Source organism: Lissotriton helveticus, chromosome 7 (genome assembly GCF_964261635.1).
Source record: "Lissotriton helveticus chromosome 7, aLisHel1.1, whole genome shotgun sequence".
NCBI lineage: Eukaryota > Metazoa > Chordata > Amphibia > Caudata > Salamandridae > Lissotriton > Lissotriton helveticus.
In genome coordinates, this window is record NC_136068.1 from 859408908 (window position 1) to 859432309 (window position 23402).

At 43.5% G+C, this 23402-nt stretch overlaps 1 protein-coding gene across 2 annotated transcripts in view; it reads right to left on the minus strand.

The window, feature by feature from the left end:
- The window catches only part of DOCK2 (dedicator of cytokinesis 2), a 2042522-nt gene that overhangs the window by 1486887 nt on the left and 532233 nt on the right, over positions 1-23402 (minus strand). For both annotated transcript variants that reach the window (XM_078653374.1, XM_078653373.1), the window contains exon 14: positions 16630-16745. In XM_078653374.1, the coding sequence (XP_078509500.1) occupies positions 16630-16745 (116 nt within the window). The remainder of the gene's footprint in view (positions 1-16629; positions 16746-23402) is intronic.

The window sequence follows — 23402 nt, forward strand, 5'->3', positions numbered from 1 at the left end:
AGCAAGGGTGGTGTTGCCATAGTCAATTCTGGAAAGGGCAAGTGATTGTACAATGGATTTAAAGTCGTCAGCTGGAATAAAGTGTTTAATTTTTTTAAGGTGATGTAGAGTGAAGAGCGCACCTTTAGCCAAGTTTTTTATATGAGGGGTGAGATTGACATGCTGATCGATGCTAATGCCGAGGGATTTGACCAAGTTGGATGTGGTGAGAGAGCAGTTGAGTGCATTAATATCTGTAATCCAGTGTTGGATAGGAAGCAAGTTGTTTTTGGGAACAAATAGTATAATTTCAGTTTTTTGGGGATTTAGTATGAGGTGGTTAAGGGGAAACCAGGCTTGGATTTTAGTCAGGGCATCGTTGAGATGTGAGATGTTGTTGTGGGATTGGATCTTATAATATAGTTGAGTATCATCGGCATAAATGTGGTAACTGATTTTAGCTTGTTGAAGAATAAGGGTGAGGGGTTCCATGAAGAGGTTGAAAAGAGTTGGAGAGAGGATAGAGGCTTGTAGGATGCCCAGTGAGACAGGTTGAGGTTTGGAGAGACAGCCGCTGAGTTTAATTTGTTGGGTTCTATTTTGGAGATATGAGGGGAACCACTTGAGGCCATTGCCATCAAAGCCGAAGCGATCTTTGAGAGTCTTGAGTAGGGTGACATGGTTAACAGTATCAAAGGCCACGGAGAGGTCAAGGAGGATGAGGAGGGAGCATTCGCCTTTATCCAAAGAGCGATGAATGTCATCAGTAATGTTGAGCATTGCTGTTTCCGTGCTGCGTCCCTTTCTAACACCTGATTGAAAAACGTCAAGGAGCTTGAATGTGTCAATGTGATTATCCAGTTGTGTCAGGAACGCATTTTTTGAGGGCTTTAGAAAGGAAAGGAAGGTTAGAGATATGAAGCAAATTGTTTAAGTCGTTAGGGTCCGCTGCAGTGTTTTTGATGATGAGGGTGATTTGGCCTAGTTGGAGGGAAGCAGGAACAATACCTGTAGCAAAGGAAGAGTTTATACTATTGGTCCATAATGGGGCAATGATGTGCTTAAGTTCCTGAACCAAATGAGGGGAAAGAGGATCTTTGGTATGCGAGGATGGTTTAAGCTTGGTGATGATGTTGAGAACAGTGCTTTCTGATATTGGACAAAAATCACTCCAGGATGCATTGTTTTTTAGCTGGAGGTCAATAGAGTTAGTATCATACTGGGAGAGAGAGAGGAGGGGTTGAGGGGGATCAGGTGGAGGGAGGGAAGTGGAAGAAAGTACCATTGGAATGCTAAGGAGCAGGTGTTGGCTGAGTGGAGGGGGGTGGGGGAGAAAGATTGATCAATCTTGTTGACTTCGGAAAAGAAACTAGCAATTTCTTAACATCTCTCAACAGTGGCTAGTAATTTTGGAGGGCCTGAGGTGGTTTGTTTTTTGACAATGTTAAAAAGTTCTCTGGGATGATTTCTTGCCTGGTCAAGTTGAGAATGAAGGAAGGAGGCTTTTTCGTTGAAGATGTGCTTTTTATAGTTGGCCCAGGCATTTCTGAGGAGTACCAAATTAGAAGAGGAAGGTTGATTCCTCCAAATGCATTTAGACTGCCCGAGGGCACGTCTCTCGTTATTCAGGTCAGAGTTGAACCAGGTTTTGGGATGGATGTTTTTTTGTGGTTTTAATTTAGTTGGGGCAATTTGGTCAAGGGTTTCAAGGATAGAATTACTGAAATGATCAGTTAGGTCACTGGTGCTATGGGAGAGAGGGGGAGCAGTAATTAAGTTTTAATTGTAGATTCCAACTTGCCAGGGGGAATAAGGTAAAGTTTTCGGGTTTGCTTCATTTGTTTGCTGTAGTTGGGGGTAGGAGGAGTAGTAGAGCTGTTCATGGTGAAGAGGATGAGGTGGTGATCTGACCAGTCAACGGGTATGATGTTGGAAAGAGAGCCAGATGCTTGCTAGAGATGATAGCAACAAGGGTGGCACCCTTAGAATGAGTTGGCGATTGGCAGAGTTGAGTCAAGTCACTAATGTCCAGAGTATCCTTGATGAGGTTAACTACAGGGTCATCAGTTTTATTCCAATGGATATTATAATCCCCTAGGAAGAGATTTCTTGATTTGGAGAGCGATGCCTGAATAATGAGGTCATACAGCTCCTCGGCAAAGGTGAGAAAATTACCGGGGGTTGGAAGATGGTATGCAGGCGGATAGTAGGGGAACCAGGAGTGGTAAGTTCGACAAAGAGGTATTTGAAAGTGGATGGGTCCTGGTGAGGGACCGGCAAAACTTTAAGTTCATCTTTAAAAATTAAAGCAAGGCCTCCTCCTATTTTATCAATTCTATCTTTCCTGAGGATGGAGTATCCTGGTGGAGTGAGCATATCAAGGATAGAAGCTGAATGGGGGTTGAACCATGTTTCAGTTAAGAATGCAATGTCGATGCCTTCGCTGAGAATGGTTTCAGCGATTTCCGTAGTGTGGCAAGAGGCAGATCGGCAGTTAATCAGCATGCAGCTGAGGGGTATAGTGTCAATGTATTGAGTGGAGGGACAAGGGAGGACAGAAGTTAAGTATTGAGGGGGCCTGGGTGACGCTGGGTTAAGGGGGTACCTGCTCGTTCCCATGTGTACTGGGATGGCTGAGTGAGGGGAGGGGGGTTCGCAGAAGAGGTGGAGAGGGGGAGGGTTTTATAGAGATTGGTGAGGTCACGGGGGTAGGAAGGCTAGGGATGGGGGGGTTCTTAGTGAAGAGAAGGGGGTCAGAGGAAGTCAGGATGGTTAAGGCATTGGGTTTAGGAGTGTTGGTTAGATAATGGGGAGAAGGGATAACAGTAGAAGGTATAATGGGGATTGTGGGAACGTTCGGGGGAATATGGGGTGTTGTTAGCTGGGGAGGCATAGGGAAGGAAGGGTGAGCCATTGGAGTATGTGGAGGAGTTACATGGGGAGGGAGTGGATTTTGTGCAAGTGGGGGCAAATTAGTAAGTAAACAAGGAGGGGAGTAGAGTAGATCGTCGATCTCTGGAAGGAGAGGATAGAAGAGGGTAATTTTGGGAGGCTGTGAATTAGGAGTTAGTGAGGTTGTGTGAGTATGGGTACGAGGAACAGGAAATTCAGATAGGCTTGATGAGTCCGGGAGAAGGTGAAGTGGGGTCAAAGGGTGAGGGGGCATGGGAGAAGAGGGGAGTGGGGAAGTTCGCAGAACAGGAGTAGAAAAAGGGGGAGGGTATGGGAGGCATAAGGAGAAGAGGGAGAATCAGTAGAGGGGGTGGTAGAGAGGAAGGCATTGGTTGAGATTGGGAGGTGAGGTTGTCATTAAGGGTTATAGTATTGAGAACTAGCAGAGTCAATTGTGCGTGGATATGGACAACAAGGTGAGGGGTAGAGATAAGTGAATCAGGAAGAGGAAATAAGGGGACTTGGGAATGTGGGGGTAGTAAGGTATCTAGGTGTTGAGGGGGCGGGAGGTAAGAGTTCAGAGTAGGAATTAGATTTTGGGATAGTGAGCTGAAGTGGTGTTCGAAGATATTGAGGTGTTTTTCAGATGCTTGAATGAGTATATTTCCAGATTTTAATATAGAGATGTCTATTTCACCAGAAAAAGAGGGGGAGGGAGGGGTGGAGAGTTTCAGACCATAAGGGATTTTGCGGGACTTAGTGATAGGGAGGTGTTGGAGAAATATGCTTTTCCATTTAGATGGGCATTTGGTGAAGAAGATGTAGTTGGTAATTATGGAGGAGGTAAGGCTATTGTAGTTATCGGCAAATAGAGTTTCTTGATGGAGAATAAGAAGTTTGTGTTTGAAATTTTTCTTACCATGTTTGGAGTGAGGGGGGGTAAAGGATGGACCACGAGTTAGGGCCAAGTTTGGAGATAGGTGATTCTAAAATCGTGGGAGTAAGTGTGAGGGAAGGCAAGATGAGTCAGCTGGGTAGGAGTGGAGGGTGGGAGGAGGTGGAGCGGAGGATTAGGGAGGAGCGAGGTAGGGAGGAGGATAGGAGCACGTGAGTGGGATTAGAGATCAATGAGGTCAAAGGTAGGGAGAATAAATCAGAGCAAGTAAAATACACGAGAATCACTTGACAGCCAAGGGGATATGGTGAATAGATAAATTAAGAGTGTAAATAAAAAAGGTTACACAGGACTGTGAGGTAATAGTAAACTAGAGTAAAATCAAATAAAATAAACCACTTTCACAGTAAAAACCAGAATACAAAGTGCGGACTAAAGAAAGGGGGTGTAGAGTTGGTTACACATAGCAGTTACGTCATAATATTTGAGGTAGAACAATCATATATGCATCATAAAGAAAAGCAACGTAATCATAAAGAGTAATCGAGTAGAATAAATCACACAATAAAAATAAAATAAAATATTATGAGTCACATAGAATATATAAAAGCCAATGAAATGGGGGGCGAGGAGAACAAATTACCCAATAAAAATAAAATAAAATAACATGAGTCACACAGAATATGCACACATATATAAGCAAAAGAAATTAGGGCAATTTCAGGTACAAGAAGGCATGGAATAAAACACCTAAGCTAAGATACAATGCTTAAATTCAAGGGCTGTTAAAATTAATTTAAAGTAAATTAAAGAAAGTAATTAACTATAGTGAGTTTCAGAAGTGGTAACGTTGGTAAATTTTGGTGCATAAGGCATAATATTAAGAAAGTAACTAGTGGTCTATCAGGAAGTGTGGTTAATTTAATCAGTGTTGGAAGTGTGCACCAGTCAAGTTAGGACTAGTAGTGTGGAAGAAATGACTAGGGGGATGCTGAGAGTGAATAGTATAACCATGACTCAAAGATAAAGGTAATGGCTAGTTAATAGACTCAAAGAGATAGTTAAGAGTAGGGAGGGGAGAATGTCATTGTAAGATGGCCACCAGAGTCATGCAGCGAGGGGAGTCTTATTTTTATTTTTATGCCACGTGGAGCGACAACATCATCAGAACAGGATAGAACAAAATGGACGTCCGGGGTGAGCTCTATCTCCCTCCCATGGCTCAGCCAAAATGAAAGTCAGCATCACAAAAAAAGGATTACATCCGGTAGGGATAGTACATATTGCAGTTGAGTCAGAAACATGCAAGTTTCTATTAAGGTCGATCAGATTCGGGCTTCATGGTCTCACCATCAATGGCCCCTTCCCTGCGACAGGCAGAGCACAGGGATTAATAGAGGAGGTGCCCCTGAGAAACAGACAAGCACCAGGCTCCTCTGTTACCTCAAATAAACAGGCGCTCGGTGCTCACCGCTTTAGTGTACCCGCACTGCCGGCAATAGTAAGAGAGATTATCCCTGCAGTTCCCCAGGGCGTTAGTTTAATCAGGGCATAACGTCGAGCGTCCAGGGCAATGTGTCACCATTGGGCCATCCTGGATAGAGCAAGGGTGAGAGCATCCCACTCTCACCTTGGTTTGATCAAACAGGAAGCGCCGGTCGATAGCGGAAGCGGCGGTAAGATCAGCCGGCCAGCTCCGCTCTCATGCTTTGAAAGAAACAGTTAACAAGTGTGCGTCTGGCCTCAATTCCCCCACCTCAGGGATAACCGAAACTGAAACTGGTGCCACAGGAAAACCCAGGACAGCGGCCCTCCGTAGCAGCGCGACTATTCCAAATCAAGCCAGGAGAGGGGGTGGGGGATGGGGGGGGGGGGGGGGGGGGGTTTCCCACAAATTCAGCACCAAGACTCCCCGACTCGATGCCCCCAGGAAACACAGAAACGGGGGGAAGCAAGAGCCCCCGTGAGCCGCGATGCAAGGGGCTCACCCTCAGATCGCCATCGTCGTGAAGCAGGTCAACAACCCTCCATCCTGACCAACCAACGGAATCGGACCGGTGGTCACGGTCGAGAGCGGGAGCAGTGGAAGGATCAACCGGCCCGCTCTGCTCTCAAGCATCAGCAATTTCCTCCAGAAGCGCCCGCCTCGCCTAGATCCCCCACTGCGGGGACACCAGCAACCGGCGCGATGAGAAGACCTAGGATGGCAGCCCCTCATGCCAACCCGACCCTTCTGGGACGAAAAAAGGAGGGGGGGCAGATCAATCCAATGTCCAGGCTTCCCGACTCACTGCTCCCCAGGAACACCGAGGCAGGGGAGGACACACAGGCCCAGTGAGTCGCGATGCAGGGCGCTCACCTCCAGGTCCTCCACCGTCTGGAAATCGGCCAGAAGCGTACGTATCAATTGGCCGTCAGGGAGCAGGTACGGGACGGACGGAGGGGAGTGCAGTCTCACTAGCGGCTTGAGTCAACGTCACCATTGATGCAGCGGACTCCCAACACTGACCAAGGACTGGGCTTCATAATTGGTAGCCCCCGCCCCAGACCCGGACCACGGACAATCCCCGGGCCCCCGAAAGTCAACAGAGGGACGTACTGCAGCGACCAGAGGGACAGCAGGTCTCTCAGATTCCCTCCACGAGTCGGCAGAGGATTGCAGCCACGTCGAGGCAACCAGCAGGTACCAGGCAGGTGGAGGTGTTTTTTTCCTTCTTTTATGCCTTCGTCGTTGTTTTTGGGGCTCCGCCGAAATCAGTCGGTATCACAGTGCAGTAGAAGTGAGTCCAGTTTGAATGATGATGATCTTGGGGCTGGATGGGGGGGCTAAGTTAGGGATTTTCACAGTATTGTGATCCCAAACCCCGGAGCTTCTTTGTAGAGCTCCAGTTGTGATGTATTCCTATAGGTACTGTATCGATTCCCCTATTCCTGACCCTGGTTTGGTTAATAATTAACTAGCAGCCATCCAACGGTGCAAAAACCGTTATCTGATTAAGCCACACCACGGCACAGAAGCGCGTTATCTGATTAGGTCATAACGCATGCCATCTAATTAGACAAGCTATATTCCTCCAGCCCCTGATAAGGCATACGGAGTTCTCAAAACAAATCAAACCTACAGCGACCTGGGAAATTCCCATAGCCATTGTTTTGATTTCACCAAGAACTTCAGTAAAAGAATGTGCGAACGAACCCATTCATATGACATCCTTATTGACGTATATATGTCCATCCTTACGTCAATCTCGGCACCTTTCAGGTATAAATATTACCGACATTGCCTTAAGCAAACACACGAGGTGGTGACGAGATTGGAGCAGCGAGACGTGCCGAGGAGCCCAGCAGAGAGCGAAGCCCACAGCCGCTGCCCCGCCTTCCTGACGCGCTGAGAACGAGACGCTGCCTTTCTCCTGCTGAGAAATCCAGCTCCGGCGCTTCCAAGCAGCCCTCGCAGGCAGCTGGAATATCAAGACCTGGGATAAGAGATACCAGCCCTCCACCATTCTAGATCTCAGGTAAAGAACTGAATAATCCCTTGCAGAGAATTCTCGAGTCAGTCCCTTGGCAAAACAAACTTAACTTAAACTGCTACTTATCTACTCCCGCCCACGTATTAGGCTTAGGTCAGGTACATTGGGGTAGGCGTGGTTAGAAGCACCAGTTGAGTACGATTAGTCAAATGTATATATGTATGTATCTATTTTATCCATTTTAAAGTATCATATGGCTCAGAAACCATATCAATGCTTTTACAGTATTATTTTATAATTCTGTCTCTACTGTATGCACTTTACTTAACTACAAGTATTGCAATAATAGCGATTCATTTCTCTTGTATGAGAAAAGAGACTGATCAATAAATAACATCTTTTATTGAACACGCCCGTCTCTTCCTTTTCTCTACAATCTGGTGAAACTAAGAATGCACTGAACTGACTGAGTAAAATAAGTTGTCTTTTGTTTTCACACGACTCTAGAGATACACTCTTGATTAGGGGAGAGCAAAGTTGTCATGTTCTATGGTTGTCAGAAACTAAATCCCTTCTTGTCTATCCAGGGAGGTTAAAATCCTCCTTGCCTATTCGAGAAAGTTTCTAGTGAACTCTGAGCTAGCTGGCAAACACAAAACTTTAAGTCTAATATCGTCGGTAGAAGACCTAGTTAACCTCTGCCCTAGGTCTATACTATTGAAGATATTATTCCAATGCGCAGAGCCTATTGGGATAATAGGAACTACACTACATGGCGCCCAACGGTTTGGATAGGCGATAAAACTAACGCAAGACATTAGAGTAACTCAGTCGTGCTTTTTCACACAGACCCCTTTTTTTCCCATAATACTCCAAAGACGTCTGGAGTGGGTGAAAGGTCATATCCGCCAAACCTCGCAGGAGGAGACTCCTATGTATGGTTCTTGGTTTACTCAACGTTGAAGGATACACTGTTCCAAAATATTGTGCATCTAATCTTTGTTTCCATAGAAACCTGATCTGCAGATAAATAAAATAATCTTCTTGACAATAGTATGTCAGAAACTGAAGAAGAAAGGGAGACAGCTAGATTAGCAACTGAACTCCTAGCAGCTGACAATACTCTGCTGCAAAATGACCCGGATATAATACTCATCCCGGTCAACATAAGAAAATCTATAACCTTAAACCTTATAGAAAATGGACTGACACCAAGAGGTGGTACAGTCATATTCGTAATTGAGGCACACGAATATCGGCAGACAGAGGTATTCTATTCATGGATAAACTTTCCAGCAGCAAACGCTGTAACAAAGGACTTCCACTATTACAAAATAGAGGAACCTCCTAATGAGTACATTCCTTTCGAGGAGGTGGAAATACCACTCAAATTCCAAGAGCACCTGCTCTTGTTTCATGGCGCCCTAAAACATAATAATCACATCACCAGGCTCGGTCCACTAGGTAGACCAGGAGCAACGTGGCCGGTCCTAGCCGGATACACACCACATCCAGACATTGAAGAAATGCCTGCACCAGATCTTTTAGCACAGCTAAAACAATTAATAAAAATACATAGACAATTAGTCCAATATGTAATGCGGACTTCAACAATCCAACCAGCAATTAAAATTCCACAGCTGATCACTCATCAGGGGAACACAAATAAAATTACACCACAGAACATACAGTCCTGTCTAGGTAAAGTACCCGCAAAACGGGAACAAATTCCTTTCTGCCTAGCACAAAAAATCACTCAAATAGAGGCGGTGTTTCCAGATACCACCCCTGTTGAGAAACATAGGATTCTGACTATCTGTCTTCCAATGGGAATCGCACCACATGTGGAGGACTGTGACACTTGGGGAACAGTCTTTGCTTCCATTTACACAAAAACACAGGGTGTACCATCCATGTCAGTAATACCAGATGTGCTAAAACAGATTCAAGATGAATACGGTCCAGAACCCGCTTTAACTCTCGGTATGAAACTACTGAAAGATTTCAAGCAGGTCTCGGCAATATTATTAGCCAACATAAAGGGAGAAGCAGCAAATGTGGCGATTCGCCAGAGGTTAAAAGAGACAAATATAGCAGACCAACCATTTGAAATTGCCAGAATCATAGAAAAATCCTATGAAGAACTAGGAAGAGATAGTTTGGGTGGAATACCAGTGAAACCCCAACTAGTTGAAAGTCCTGAAAAGGTATTTATTAAAAATAATTTAAACACTCAAAAAAAGAGCTGGGATGGAAATAAGCAATCCAATCCTAAAGAAAAAAGATTCCAGTCCAGAGGAAGGTCTCCTCGGCGGAGAGAAAGATCTCCTGATCAAGGATGCAAGTCTCCCCAAAGGGAGCCCTCTGTGAAAAAATACAACCTTAGAAATAGGGATAATATAAAAAAAACCTGATAGATATCAAGATATTGATACACGTCCCTCTCAATCTTTTCAGACTTCCTCGCAGAAATCGGAAAGAAGAGGACGATCAGAACACAGGGAAGAGCACGTCAAGTCCAAAGACAAAGAACCTGCTCATCTGAATAAAAAATTACAATTTCCAAAAAAGAAGGTAGCCAGTATTAAAGTAATCAACAATGCCGAGAATACTGAGGACACAGCTGAAAAATGGAGAATGGGCTCAGACAATGCTAGACAGCGCAGCAGAAGTGAGCATAGCTCGCAAGATCCTTATGAATCATCTGGAGACAGTTGACACGAATGAATACATTCAGGTGGAAACTGCAGATACCAGAGTTAGCAAACCTCATAAAATATATGAAATAACATTGCGTATAGAGAGGGATAAGACTAGGAAAATAAGGGGTCTCTTTTGGGATAATCTCTCCAAGGGCTATGACATTCTTCTAGCTGAACGAGACTGGCCTCCAGAGTTTGTCAGGGAGTGCCCACATGGCGAAGAAATAATTATGCCTGCCTTCTCAAACCATATTCCAATTCATAAAAAATATACACTTGCAAGAAAGTGGGCAGTAGCTCAAGCCCCTGCCTTATATAAAAATCATGTGGGATGGGATGAGGACTCTCCTCCTCACAAAATCCAGTTAAAATCACAACCTACTGCACAGAGGCAGTACCCGATTAAGCAAGAAGCTAAAAAACAGGTAAAAGAGATCTTAGATCAACTTGAATACCAGGGGGTGATTGAAACTTGCACCTCACAAATGAACAACCCTTTGTTTCCTGTCTCCAAACCAGACAATTCATATCGTCTTGTTTTGGACTACAGACACCTTAACTCATGTTGCAAAACATTTGCAGTACAAAACTGTACTGTATTCCTATAGGTACTGTATCGATTCCCCTATTCCTGACCCTGGTTTGGTTAATAATTAACTAGCAGCCATCCAACGGTGCAAAAACCGTTATCTGATTAAGCCACACCACGGCACAGAAGCGCGTTATCTGATTAGGTCATAACGCATGCCATCTAATTAGACAAGCGATATTCCTCCAGCCCCTGATAAGGCATACGGAGTTCTCAAAACAAATCAAACCTACAGCGACCTGGGAAATTCCCATAGCCATTGTTTTGATTTCACCGAGAACTTCAGTAAAAGAATGTGCGAACGAACCCGTTCATATGACATCCTTATTGACGTATATATGTCCATCCTTACGTCAATCTCGGCACCTTTCAGGTATAAATATTACCGACATTGCCTTAAGCAAACACACGAGGTGGTGACGAGATTGGAGCAGCGAGACGTGCCGAGGAGCCCAGCAGAGAGCGAAGCCCACAGCCGCTGCCCCGCCTTCCTGACGCGCTGAGAACGAGACGCTGCCTTTCTCCTGCTGAGAAATCCAGCTCCGGCGCTTCCAAGCAGCCCTCGCAGGCAGCTGGAATATCAAGACCTGGGATAAGAGATACCAGCCCTCCACCATTCTAGATCTCAGGTACAGAACTGAATAACCCCTTGCAGAGAATTCTCGAGTCAGTCCCTTGGCAAAACAAACTTAACTTAAACTGCTACTTATCTACTCCCGCCCACGTATTAGGCTTAGGTCAGGTACATTGGGGTAGGCGTGGTTAGAAGCACCAGTTGAGTACGATTAGTCAAATGTATATATGTATGTATCTATTTTATCCATTTTAAAGTATCATATGGCTCAGAAACCATATCAATGCTTTTACAGTATTATTTTATAATTCTGTCTCTACTGTATGCACTTTACTTAACTGCAAGTATTGCAATAATAGCGATTCATTTCTCTTGTATGAGAAAAGAGACTGATCAATAAATAACATCTTTTATTGAACACGCCCGTCTCTTCCTTTTCTCTACAATCTGGTGAAACTAAGAATGCACTGAACTGACTGAGTAAAATAAGTTGTCTTTTGTTTTCACACGACTCTAGAGATACACTCTTGATTAGGGGAGAGCAAAGTTGTCATGTTCTATGGTTGTCAGAAACTAAATCCCTCTTGTCTATCCAGGGAGGTTAAAATCCTCCTTGCCTATTCGAGAAAGTTTCTAGTGAACTCTGAGCTAGCTGGCAACACACAAAACTTTAAGTCTAATATCGTCGGTAGAAGACCTAGTTAACCTCTGCCCTAGGTCTATACTATTGAAGATATTATTCCAATGCGCAGAGCCTATTGGGATAATAGGAACTACACTACACAGTCCAGTGGGCTTTCCCCATCCATCCTAATTTTGTGGCATCTATGATGCCCACACACCCAGGAACTGTGGTACCTTGTGTGGTAATACAGTTTCCAGGCCTCAGAAGATGTCACATGAAGCCCACAGGTATGGGCTATTACTTTTACTCATCTGGGGTTGCATTCCCTCATGCTGCTGAGCTCCCAGCTGATGCTCCTTGCATCTCCAGCTTCAAAATGGCAATCACCTGTCCAAGGGTTTGCAGCTGCCTTTTAAAGCTCCTATGCAGCTAGTCCACTTCATGTTTTGGTTCCCCTTCATTTCCTATTTCATCATGGCTGCTTCTTCCTAGGGTTCTTTCTGATTTCATAATCCTTTGTGTCTCCTGGCATGTGATATCTCAATGTGATGTCCTTATCCTATTCCTTTCCTATATAAAGGCTTCAATCAGGTGGAGGGAGAGTTGCAGCAAAGCCATGTTCCTAGGCTTGTTCCTTCACTTGTTGATCCTTACTCTTCCCTCCTGAAGAATTCCACTTTTTGATTCCATACTCCTGGCATTCTTCAAGCCTCTCAAGACTTTGTTCAACAAGATTTGTATGCCTTTGGCTTTTTCCTTCTGAGGAAGTGGCAGCTTCTCAAGGTCACTTGCCTACAACATATTCCAGTGTGTAGTGACACCATGGCTCTGGAAGCATATACTTTAACAGCGGAAGACCCAGACCACATTACCATTAAGCATCCAGACCGGAATATTTATCAGTCTTACTGGCTGCTCAACCTATTGGAAAAATCTATTCCTGGGAAGGAGGTTATGCCAGTCCAAAAAATATGGGTAAGAGGATAGAGGATACAAAAGTCACATCTTATTTTATATATCCATAGCCAAGAATTTCATGACAGGGACCTCACATGCAAGTTGTGTACTTCTGTGAGCATCTTGAGTGAAAAATCCTAGAACTGAATTTTTCAGAATAGAAGATGGTCTTATTTATTTATCCACGTTTGTCCTGAGTTGCATCACCACGAAACTGCAGGTAGAAACCACACACAGTATGAGAGAAGATTTTACCTATCTGCCAGTGCTAGATCTGATCAGCAAATCACAGCCCACTCCCATCCTTCTATTTCATATAAAGTCTTTAAAGTTGGTTATGGCCCATATTTTCACTACATGGCCATTTACACAGACAAATCAGACTTCTATGCCACAATGGTAGTGTAATGAGTCTCATGTGACTGTTGTTCCAAGTCACATTAAGCCTCCCCATAGACCCCAAAATACAAGTTAGTGGAAAGACAGCGTTAAGATCAGATTTTGAAGTAGAGACAGTGCACCTTTACCCACTAATAAAAATCTACACATGTATGTATTCATATTAATTCACTGCAAGTAGTGATGGATGTAGTGGAGGGAGGGTCACAGGTCCAAAGTCTGGTAACTGGAGTGATCTGATGTAGATGTGAATGGACCACTAGTCCTCATTTCCAGTGACCAAAGGACCATATGCCCACGTTTCACTAAATTCGAGGATGACAAAAGAGTGGAGTTCTGGTATGTCTTCAATTAAATGAAATATGAGACTCTGGAACAAGCCCAGGCCCAGTCATTTCTAGTTTGGTCTGTATTTGTCTTTATAGGCAACATCTGAATCCAAGAGTCCTTTTGCAAGCCAAATATGTGCACAGGCTGAGTAGCAAGTTAGGTGACATTAATTTCCAAGTAGTTTAGTGTCACTCCCCTGAGTTGTATGCATTTAGTCTCGTAAGAATGATTGAGAATGTAGTTCTCAAGGAACATTGAAGTATTCCTGTATTACCTCTGTAATGCCAGGCTTGCCAGGAAATTGCTTGTTGCAGTCCTGAAACTACAGAAGATCATTCAGCTTCCGTCTGGCAACCTGAGACGTATTTGACTGTGTGGAAAATGTATCCTAGTCAACAGACACATAATTTAACAAACATGACTAATATGTTACCCAAGTATATAGTGATAATGAGCAGCTCACTAATATTTAAATCAGAGTGCCTATAGATATGGCCTGTTTAGAAGGACCTCAAACACAATCTTTCATTGAGGTGTCAGATGAGCTACACCAGATATTGGATAATAATGGTAGTCAACTTTTGATACCATCAACCACAATATAGCTATGATTACACTTCATGAGATTTGTATCTGTGGTTCAGCTCTGAAGTAGCTGAGGACTCATTTACCGGTCAGAACGCAAGTAGTTAAATTGAGATCTAGACCTGTAACACAAGGGGTTTCACAGGACTTCTTGTTAAGCCCTAGTCTGTTTAACATATATGTCGCCTCTCTGGCCCACCTAATAAGATAATTTAGGAACGCCTTTATCACATGTCCGGATTATATACATCATCATACGATTGGATGGGCCATTTAGCTGTCCTATGGAGAAGTTTAAAGACTGCTTCTCTGGCATAACGTTCTAAGGGAGCAATAGTGCCTTAAAATTAAACACAGACAACAATGAAGTTATTGTCGTGGGTAGTTTAAAAAGAAGTTTGATCTGGCAGCTAGGTAAACCCAAATGGTGCAATAACCCCTGACTACTGATCCTTGTGATAAGAGCTTTGGTGTCTGGCTGGATAGCTACCTTACACTCAATTTACATGTCATTGAGGACACTGTGTCTCCTTTGTAAAAATGCCAAATAAAATGCCCTCCGTACTTCCGGCTCTCCAGGATACAATTATATTGAGAATGGATTATTATAATGACCTGTTCTTTGGTCACCTAACCAACAGATTCAGAGGATGTAGCTGATTCAACATAGGATTGTGTGCAAATTGTTGGTTTGCACAGAAGGACATGCTTTTCCCTACATAGATGTTGCCTACATTATCTAGGACTACGTTATCTGAATGTTAAAGAAAGTGTTTTGGTTAAAGCACATTCCCTCATCCCTTGGTTGTTTCATCATGTGGGACCTATATATCTCTAAACTAAGAGCCTCATTTCGATGGTGGTGGGACGAGCGCCCACATGCCATTGTTTCAGCCACGGGGTCGTCTGACAAGGAGTCGGCGGTCCAGACAACCCAATTATGATACAGCCACTGTTTAGGTGGTCATAAATGCTTTTTAGTATTGTGCCTTGTGCATCGGCCAAGGAAAAGGGCCCCTGCACAAGCAGCAATGGTAAAAAGGATTTTGCAAACATCCATGCACTGTGTGCCAGGTGCCTGGCACACAGTGGATGGATGCTTGGGGGTGGCACCACATGTGCCTCACTAACCACATAGTAGTGAGCCACAGGGGACCTGGGTTTCTGCTAGGGCCCCCAAAGTCTCTTTTTAACAGCCTTTTCATGGCAGTCGGACAGTCATTAAAAAGCTGTGGGAAATGGACATCATAATCCCTACAGCCGTGCACCGCCACAATTGAAGGGATTAGGCTTTGACCGCCACCCCGATGGGCTCCTTGAGCCTATCAGAGGCAGCAGTCTTTCCCTCTGCCCGATGTACTTTTACCGCCTGTATTTTAATCTGCCGGTCAGACCGCTGCCCTAGTTATCGGGTGGACCACCCCGACAGCATGTATGTGACAGTCTGCCTGACATCGTAATCGGGCCCTAAACTTTCTAAATATCAACCTACCAGAATGATACCTCACTCTCAACCAGACTACCACCAGACTACTTATTTAACTCTGTAATCATGAGCGAGTTGGAGGCAACTCAATAGGGGGCCCCAGTAGTCAAGCTTTGGAATGCACTCCCTCCTCATCTGAGACAAAGCCCTAACCACCTCATTTTTAAGAAGTCACTTAATACACTCATTTTAAGAGGTACAGGCTTAGCAAGCTCTTGGCGATGCTCAGACCTAGCACCTGAACATTCTTCAGTCTGAACTCTATGAATGCTATTAATATTAACAGTAATGATCATACATCAAAACGCAAGATAAACGAGACAGCCCCTTAGATGGAAATTCTCAGATCTATTTTTATTATTGTGTCTCCTTCTTTAATAGGTGTTCATGCTTTAAGACATAGATTACTGTCTTTTTATTCACAACAATCTGGGTTGGGAAAAAGTACCTACATGTCTGCTCCTTTGATAATTGACAGTGTGATCGCTGAAACGCAGCTTGGAGGTCAGCAGTCAGGCTTTGCTTGAAGCCTGGCACAAAGGAAAATTGTTCAAAAAAATTGAATGGTAAATGTTTTTCTGCAACTTGATTAATGTCACAAAGTCAAAAAGCAGCAGGCTGTGGAAACTCTTCCTCGGATGAGGCAGTCTCAAAAACAAATCAAAGTCGAGTCCCATTACTGAATGTTTGTCACAAAGAGTTTGCAATCATTTCTTGTAAAGGGTCTGATTGTGTCTCAAAATGACTGCAGGAGCATCAGTTGTTAAATGACGATCTGAAGGTTCGACTCTAACCTGTAGTTAGAGACGTAAATAAGTGAAATCTTTCATTTAAATCTGAAGACTAATCTCATCAATTTAATTAGGGATGCGCCTTTTGATAAGAATTACAGTGATCATGCATTTGGCAATTCGAAGATCACAAATGTTCACGTTTTTCTAATCAGATTTATTTATGTAATTGATCAAAATAATGTATGGTTAGCCTTATAGGTCAATTACATTTCCTTTTGAGAAAAATAATATATCACGCGCAATCGACATTTATCATTACAATAAAGTTACTAGATATTTCCATGCAGGTCATGCTTTAAAACATTATCAGTGGTACTACAATCCTCAGGAGGATAAGAAATAAACTTACGTGAATTACTTTTCCTTCAGTATCGCAAACACACATGACGACTTCCACATTTCGTTGTGTTGCTTTGTCAAAATCACCTTGTAATATTGTGATATATATGTCGTTCCTTATGTCACCTGTGAGATAACACACACAAATTAAGAACTAGTTCATTCTTGTAGGGGAAACTGAGGAAGTGGCAACAAGGGATCCAAGGAAAAGCATTATTTTCAGACTACCGTATGCTACACAGCACAGCACACAGCACACAGTACGAAAGCAGAATGAGATTTAATAATATACACCTTTGATATCTTTAGTGTTTGTGATATAAGACCACCGGAAGATTTCTTTTACTAGCAGCATAGTAGGAATTGATCTAAAATCCATTATAAAAAGGATAAGCAATGCCACTGTGTGCGATCTCCCCAGAAATCATGATGATAATGGTGCAAGGAAGGTCGTGAAAATTAGTTTTACTTCAGGCTGCCATACCTAGCCTATTTGAATGTTTCTTAAAATTAATAAAACTATGTCAAAATGTTTTACAGCAGACTTCGAATAGAGATACATAAGAGGGGCCCATAATCTATAAATGAATGACAAGAGGGAAACAACCCGCCAGGGCGAGAATACTAGAGAGAAACATGGAAATGGGTGTTCCCTAGATATCAGAAGAACAAAGTTCTAATCGCGCATTCAGCTAACCCACACAACCACAGAGAAAATTAATTTATTCAAAGAAATCTTTTTTATTTTTGGTTTTTTATATATACATTGTTTTCATGGAAAATTAGTTTCATTTAGACAGTAAAATAATATCTGTAAACCTCTTTGATCATATACAGAAATACAACATAAAAACTAGGACACGCAAAGATAATTAAAAAAAAGGCACGAAGTCCATTCACTCATACACTCAAACACACCTTTTGTACAATCAGATTCATACACAAGCATTCACATACGTATCATCACACACAAAAGCGCCGACGCGCGTTTCGGACAAGTGCCATTAAAGGCTTCCTTCATCAGGGCGCACTTGGAATGAAAAGCAAAGCAGACCCAGCAGAGGACGTCTGCCACAAGGTTCTGAAAAGCGGTCCTAGTAGCAGCAAGGGCTGAAGGTGGGTATTCTGTGGGCAGAAAGAGCAAAATAAGGAAAATTGCAAAATATCATACATAAAAAAGGGAAAGGTGGCCTTGATAAGAGTCAGCAAGAAACCAGAATTCAAATGACCAAATCCACACCTCTCACAAAGGTAAAAATATCCTTATATCCCAAAATACACATCATAAAAACAGCCAAGGAAAATTGTGCACGGAAAGTGTATTAGGAAACAGCAGACTTCGACCAGTAGCTCATGAGCTACTTATTGCGTGAGCTACTGGTTGGTCTCCAGTGATCTGTAAGTAACTCCTCTGTGTGCAGCCCAACCAACAAAATTAGAAGAGGTTTATACAACTGGAGAGTGTTCCAAATAGGATTATCGTTGCAGATTCTAGGCGTTTGTTCCGTGGAATCATTACTCAAGGGTCAAAGTTCCCATTAAATGTATCTTCCAGTACACAGGCTTGAATTTTAAGTGCCAAGTCAGTCATTCTGTTGACAATACTAACACCAAGGATGCTCAGTGCACTAATGTATCCACACGAGGGCACAGTGGTTTACAATACGGTCAGAGCTTGGTGGGTTCAGTCAGGCTTTTATTCTTTCACTGTTGATCAAATTTGTATCATTGGATTTGATAACAACAATCATCTGTTGCTAGTACCAAGATGCCACTTTGTTGACTTGTGTGCACTTTGCAAATAGCCTTGTTATGCTATTCAGAGGACAATGAAGAATGATATTTGAATTGTGGAGCAGGAGGAAATTCCACTACTTTGCCCCTTAAAACGATTATGATGTTTGAGGGAGTTCCCATTGAACTATTTTGAGGTTTATTTAAACTTAAATAACTGCATGCATTGTTTAGGGGTTTAGTGCTCTGATTTTTTATTCAATGTTATTACTTCTCCATGACAACGTGATAAGTGCACAAGACTTCCCTTTGCTCAACTGAGAGAAATGTGTGGCTTTTTGTGACCTTCTGCCATTGTACCCAAACTTGGATATGAAAAACAGCTGTAAAGTATGCATGCTCCTCTTGCTTGTTGCATCACGTGCTCCTTTCTGCCTGGTACTTCTGAGCTCAGGAATGGAATGGGATTATGTATGAGCTTTGGGTGATGTCAAAGATCAGTTACACTTGCAGTAAGTCAGTCTGAACATGGAATGGATATGTGCTCCCGGTGCACCTACATTCATACCTTTTGTCCATAAAAATGAATGAAGAAGCACCTTGAGGGGCCTTGCATTCTTCATCTGAGTGGAATATCGCCATTGCAGTTCTATTGCAGAAGGCTTTCCCACAAGTGCAGTACACCAGCAATCTCATACAACCTTCTGATAAGATCCTTGAAGTGCCTTGAGAGAAGGACAGGCAGCAACAAAAAGAAGATACATCTCAGTTGTTAAGGGTGGGGGTTCAGTGTTGACCTGCTAGGTGATGGCACGAAGTGGCACATGCTCGGTCTGTGCAGAAATATGAAGACGGTGAATGTGCACTAAAGCCTTCAACATCATAATGAAGTATTACCAAGGTTTTTGAATACTGGAGGCAAATGTAATCTGTGCTAACTATCCGCTGTTTACCCGCGGTAGCAGATGTTCCCTGCCTCTGATCACACTTCCTGCTTTCATAGAGAAAGGGGGTGTTTACTCCGGCAAACGTTCTAATTAAGGTGAATGTTATATTTACTTCAGAGCGTTCCATAGCTTCTGTTTTGCTTTGATGTCTGCAATGTCCTGGTCTCTTCTAAAGGCCTCTGCAATAACTCTACCATGTGCAGAGATAATGAACAGTGCTCTTTGGAATAACTGAATCCACCAAAATTACTGTGGTTTTTTGAGACCTTCTGTTGCATGAACATAATTTAACAGAGACTTTGCTCAGGAGAGGTGTCACCAGATTAGATCAGGAACAAAGCCAGAACCTGTATATGTTTCCCTTGACTGAAAAAGTAATATTAATATTTTCATCTAATTAGTCATCTTTTTTGAGTCATTCAATCCATTTTCAGACAATTAGGTATATAGGGATTCAATGAATGTGGTTAGAAATCCATATGCATTTGAAAAACATTCACATGGGTATTATGGTAGTTTCAATATATATATAATACAACTCTTTTTCCATGTGTGATGAATGGACGTGGCATGTGTGACCTCTGCTTTATGTGGCACACGGTAATTTCACTCCGGCTTCATGTATGTTCCACTGTTCCTGTCGTTGACTAGGTGTGAGGCTGCTTCCCCAGTTGTTTATATTCAGCTACTGAGCATTTCTTAAGAGATGCTCTATTGTCTATAGATTGGAAAATAATTTTTGTACTGGGTTGATAGATATCATGATTCCTGTTTTGAGAAAGGGCCTCGGGTCTGGTATGAAGATAGTCTATCTTTTAGTGGGTAATTACACTGTCGCTCCCAAGAACAGAAAGACACCCTGGTCTGAGGATTAAGGAGCATCATAGTCTAAGCACAGATGCCCATTCATACAAACAGTGTCACTCATCTGTGCAAGCATGCAGCCCATATGTTCCAAATGCAGAGTTTGCTCCACTTATGTTGCATGCTTCCTTTACACTTTTCAGTCATGTGTTCTCCCTTGTGTAGTTTTATAGTTCCTTTTTGAAAAGTTTGTATGTCCAAGGGGTGTCCAGTCATTTTGTTGTGTGGGACACCCCACAAATATTGGCAGATGTATATCTGCCCTATACAGGGTACATATCCATGCTTGAACTCCAAATAGGCACACATGACTCACATCCTTATTTGAGAGTTGTCTGTCTGAGTTGTAGATGAGGAGAACAGAGGTATCTTTTCTGCATGAGGGATTACATGCTAACCAGAATGCTGACTGAAGTAGGAATGATTTTAAAATACTAGGTCAGTCACAATTCACCCTTCTCACACACCTGCTCAAGTCAGCTGAGAAATAATAGAAATAGGCTGGCAGGTGAAATTGGCCAAGCAATAAACCTCTGATATGTCTCTGCCACCTTATTCACTAAAGAGGCATTGGCTGGCAATGCTTTCAAGATTCCTGTGCTATTGTAACTATCCCAAATGTTTATGATTCAGCCCTTGTTTTTTTAGTGGTAATGTAGTCCACAGGACGATCTTCATTGAAATACAGCATAAAGGACTGTAATCACAGTATATTTGAGGCCTGTCTCAAATGTGTGGAATCTGTGTCCAGCTTGTAACAAAAATAGGAATCTAAAATGAGATGGCTTAAGGAAGGGCTCCTTTACTTCTGCCTCTACCTTAAGTGAAGGACAATACGTTCCCCAGGGGTTATATCTCCAAAACTAGTGTTAAAATCACTGCACTCACAATAAACACTTTCGTCTCCCCTCCTGTCCTCTCTCTCCTAAGGAACCACATTAGTAAATTCGGCTTTGGGAACATGGAACTAGGAGTTTAATCTATTCCTCCCGATTGCAAGGAATAATTATGTGCACAGTTTGGTTCCTTATGAGGTAGCAGACAAAGGTGCTGATACACAAAAGGCCTCCTCAATTGTGGCGGAGGCCCTGCAGCCGCCGGGGAGTCTCCCCACGAGAGGTGGACCACAGCAATGAGAATCCTCATTGTGGAAATTCCGCCAGAGTGCGGAGACTCGCCCACGACTGAGGGCCCCCCGCCACGAGTGCAGAGGCACTTTGTGAAACAGGCTCTAAGGGGCCGATTATGAAGGTGGGTGGACAAAGATCACCCGCCATTGCAGCTGCAAAAGGGACCGCCTGCCATAGTTGCGGTGGTCCCACCATACGAATTATGATGCGCCCGCCAGTGTGGTGGGCGCATTCTGTATATTTTACATTGCGGCAGGCGGTGCTGCAAGCAGCACCCACCGCAATGTAAAAAATACATGTTGTGCTTTTACATGCACAATGTGACAGGCACCGCTCGGTGCTTACCACATTGTACATGCAAACGCAGGGGGGTATCATAGGTACCCCCTAAAACCCTGGGGTCTTGCAATGGGTCCCCAACAGCAGGAACCGCCAGCCCTTCCATGGCTGCAATGCAGCCATGGAAAGGCTGATCACAGCCTGCATCATAATATGGATGACCCTATTAAATCCGTTTTCCGCTGGTCGACGAGTCGCCTGGCGGAAAAGCGGCAGACGGTCTTTCCGTCCGCAGCGGACCCCCCAGCCATCATAATATGGTGGGGGTCTTTGCAGTCAGGATGGTGATCAGATCGTCCCCGCCGGGCCGACGGTGACCACCGCCAGCCCGGCGGGGGTGATCCGCCCGCCATCGTAATCGGCCGCTTAGAGTCGTGTTTCTCAAAACTCCACTTTCTGTAAATATGAGTCTGAAATTTGACACCTTACGTTTGGTTAGCTGCTGTTCATTGATGCACCTGTTTGGGAGAATGAAAAATACAATGCATTTTTAAGGCTTTGTTTGCACGTTTTAGGCAGGATGCTGATATCATGGCTTCTGAGCACATGCTGCCAATTGACATTTCCTACTTACTTGAAAGACTTCTGTATTCCATCTCAGGTGTTTAAACTCGAACCTGCCCTGTCTATGACCACTGTAAGACAAGACACATGATGTCCATCTACCATCATGAAAAAAAAGTAGTTGTAGATCAGATTGATTGGGTCTGTTTGATCATGGTATGAAAGGACGAATAAAGGAGCATCAGTATTGGGATTTTCTGTGTTTTTTATGTAAATTGGTCCAGCCTTACTGATTAAGGGCCAAACCCTTTTCTGTTACTTACGTTCATCTACCGTCCGTCAGTACTGGTGAATAAGGCGGTGCTAACGTTTGTAGATCCATCCCTACATTTCACACTGTACAGATGAACTGTTACACAATTCAATTTGTTTGACGGTTTTAAAGTAGAAACATGATATTATATACATTTTATAAAACAGAGGTATAAAAAAACATGAGAATACAAAAGTAGAATATGTACAGTAGCATTAGTAGGCATAAGCAAAAAATACCCTTTCACATCTTCAGTAAGCGCACGCACAGCTGAGGGCAATTCTGTGTCCCCACAACTGCCTGAAATAGATTGGAAAAAGAGAAGAATGCAGGCAAAATATTTCACAAAAGAAGAATACCTCTAATCGGACATTGAGGAATGCAAGAAGTGAGGAATTGGTGTGCCATTTGGCAATGTCAGAGCCAACAGAAATTACAATACGTTGTTTACAATAGCAGACCCCCTAACAGTGCCCCTCAAAGAAACTTTCCCAGCTGGGGATCCTTAATGTGCTACCTGCTTGCAAGGAGTAGCCAAGAGGTCTATGCCGGCAGGTACTGCACAGAGGCTTTTCTCCTGCGGATGTTGCTTTAAAGAGCACTGGCAGTGGTTGCGTCAAAGTACGGGACTCAGCCTTTGCAGCGCAGGCCGAGCCATGGGTGCTGTTTACCCACAAGCGGAACCACACTTACCTTAACCATGCATAAGCCTTAACCACGCATTTGCGTGGTTAGGGTAGTGCACGTCTAGATGCACGGATGGGCAGGGAGAGGAAAAGGAAGGATCGAGAGGGGAAGTTCCGTAACGCAGTCTGGTAAGGGGGGGCTAGGGCCGAGTTTTTGAGGGGTGGGTGTGGTTCGTTTTTAGGGCAGGGGGCTGGTTTTAGGGCTCAGAACGGGTCGGGTAGTATTTAGGGCTGGGGGCGGGTTTTTTGGTCTCATTGGTTTTCTA